This window comes from Watersipora subatra, chromosome 7, assembly GCF_963576615.1.
Source record: "Watersipora subatra chromosome 7, tzWatSuba1.1, whole genome shotgun sequence".
Classification (NCBI taxonomy): Eukaryota; Metazoa; Bryozoa; class Gymnolaemata; order Cheilostomatida; family Watersiporidae; genus Watersipora; species Watersipora subatra.
In genome coordinates this window covers 28,029,974-28,032,158 of record NC_088714.1, presented here as the reverse complement: position 1 = coordinate 28,032,158, position 2,185 = coordinate 28,029,974, and the positions used below count along the sequence as shown (strand labels likewise).

Sequence of the window (2,185 nt, the reverse complement as noted above, 5' to 3'; positions counted from 1 at the left end):
CTGTCAACAATTGCAATAATGTGGCAATATGTTTGTTTCTTGGTGCTGTGGTCTTTGCACCTGAAATCGTCACTATGGTGAATCATTGATGACTTGCATACACATATATATTGCAATTGTAATGTAAAAATAAAACAGTCTTGAATTCGCCAGCCACCAGAAGTCTTGATACACTAAATTGGCGACGAGGACGCCGGATAATAAAGCCATGGCTAATTTGCCCGAATTTGACAACTCTACGAGTGTTGAGTCATATTTGGAGCGGTTGGAGATATATTTTGCTGTGAACAAGGTTACGGGAGACTCTCGTCAGCACATGCTGCTCATGGGCTTGAAAGGCTATCATTACGATACAATACGAGATCTGGCAGCCCCACAGAAGCCTAAGGATTTGACATACAGTGGCCTAGTTGACCTTGTATGCAAGCACTTTGGTAGGTCAAAGCACTGGCTGGTGGAACGACTTTCATTCAGAGAGATGAGACAGAATTCGGGTGAGAATCTCAATGAATATGTTAGCCGCTTGGAAAGGACAGCTCGCCAATGTGAGTTTGCCAGTAGTCTGGATGTCAACCTAGTGGAACAATTTTTACGTGGCATGCGGGACACAATGCTGAGGTCAAAGCTGATTGCACTTGAGAAATCAAAGCTAACTGATATTAGTGTGTTATTGCAAGAAGCAAATGCCAAGGTCGCTATAGAGCAGATTACACTTCCAGATATGAAATCTGAAATGAATGCAGTCAAGAGGAATTGTTTCAGCAAGGGACCAGCAATCTGTGGTGATTGTGGTTTAGAGCAACGGATTAACCACAAGTGCCCAGCAAAAGGGCGCACATGTTTTAAATGTGGGGGCAGCGGTCATTTAGCAAAAGCCCCTGCCTGCCCAAAGAATAACATCAGAGCTGTTGAGAAGGCAGAGAAATTATTTGACTACGAGGACGACGATTCCCTGTTTTAAGTCAGTCAGCTTAGCCAGTAAATCTACTAGTCAGTTAGCCAGTCAGCACTGTTTGCTCAATTTTGAAATGTGACGTTATTCAGCCATTCACTGTGTGTGATGTCTCTCTGCTATCTACTGTGTGTAGTGCTTCTAGTTTAGTCCAGCCAGAATTTGAGTTAGTACTGTGTGAACTTCTCAACCGATCTTGCATTTGTTTCATGTGAATATTTCTGTTTTTGGAAGAAAAGGAAGGAATATGTTTATATGTTTATTGAATTGTCAAAGATTGTCATATCCTCTTTTGTAGCTTATGTACCTTATTACGTAAGCTTTCAATTTTGTAAAATTGGTAAGGGATGTAGTGTATCAGGGTCATAAGCATGCCACCTGAATCATACTGTCAACAATTGCAATAATGTGGCAATATGTTTGTTTCTTGGTGCTGTGGTCTTTGCACCTGAAATCGTCACTATGGTGAATCATTGATGACTTGCATACACATATATATTGCTTGTAATGTAAAAATAAAGCAGTCTTGAATTAGCCAGCCACTAGAAGTCTTGATACACTAAACGTTCTATCCTTAAAACCAACCCAGAACCCATTAATAGAAGACTATCAGCTATATCAACCGACGAGGAATCTTACACCCAGACAGCCAAAATATACCAAGAAGCTATTGATAAGAGTGGATATAAATATAGACTAGAATACAAAGAGGAGACACCCAGACAATGTGGAAAACAATGCAAGCGTAGCATAATCTGGTATAACCCACCATACAGCAAGAGTGTAAAAACCAACATTGGCCGGGAGTTCCTGAAAATGTGTCAGAACAATTTCCAGCCAATCACAAGCTATGCAAAATCTTCCAACGCGCAACACTGAAGGTTAGCTACTCGTGCATGCCAAACATTGCTAAAGTCATTGACAGCAAAAATAAAAGAGCTCTAGGCAACAAAGAAAGCCCATTATCTTCAAAAGAATGCAACTGTCGACAGCCTGCACGCTGCCCGTTAAATGGAAAATGTCTTGAGAGCAGTGTCATCTACCAATGCAATGTAACATCTAACAACAAGACAGAAAGCTATATAGGAATCACTGAAGGAAGCTTCAAGACACGATTCTCGAACCACAAGTCATCCTTCACACACGCAAAAAACCAAAACGCTACTGAGCTGAGCAAACACATATGGCACCTAAAGAGCAACAATATAAGATATACAACATCATGGAACACTG

General features: G+C 40.9%; 1 protein-coding gene across 1 annotated transcript; it reads left to right on the top strand.

The window, feature by feature from the left end:
* The first annotated feature begins 208 nt into the window (after positions 1 to 208).
* Positions 209 to 961, top strand: LOC137400627 (uncharacterized). The gene has a single exon (XM_068086958.1). It carries the CDS (start codon positions 209 to 211, stop codon positions 959 to 961), a length of 753 nt encoding a protein of 250 aa, XP_067943059.1.
* The last annotated feature ends 1,224 nt before the right edge of the window (positions 962 to 2,185 follow it).

Coding starts and splice junctions, on each gene's coding strand:
- LOC137400627 (XM_068086958.1), top strand. CDS start 209: ATGGCTAATTTGCCCGAATTTGACAACTCTACGAGTGTTGAGTCATAT.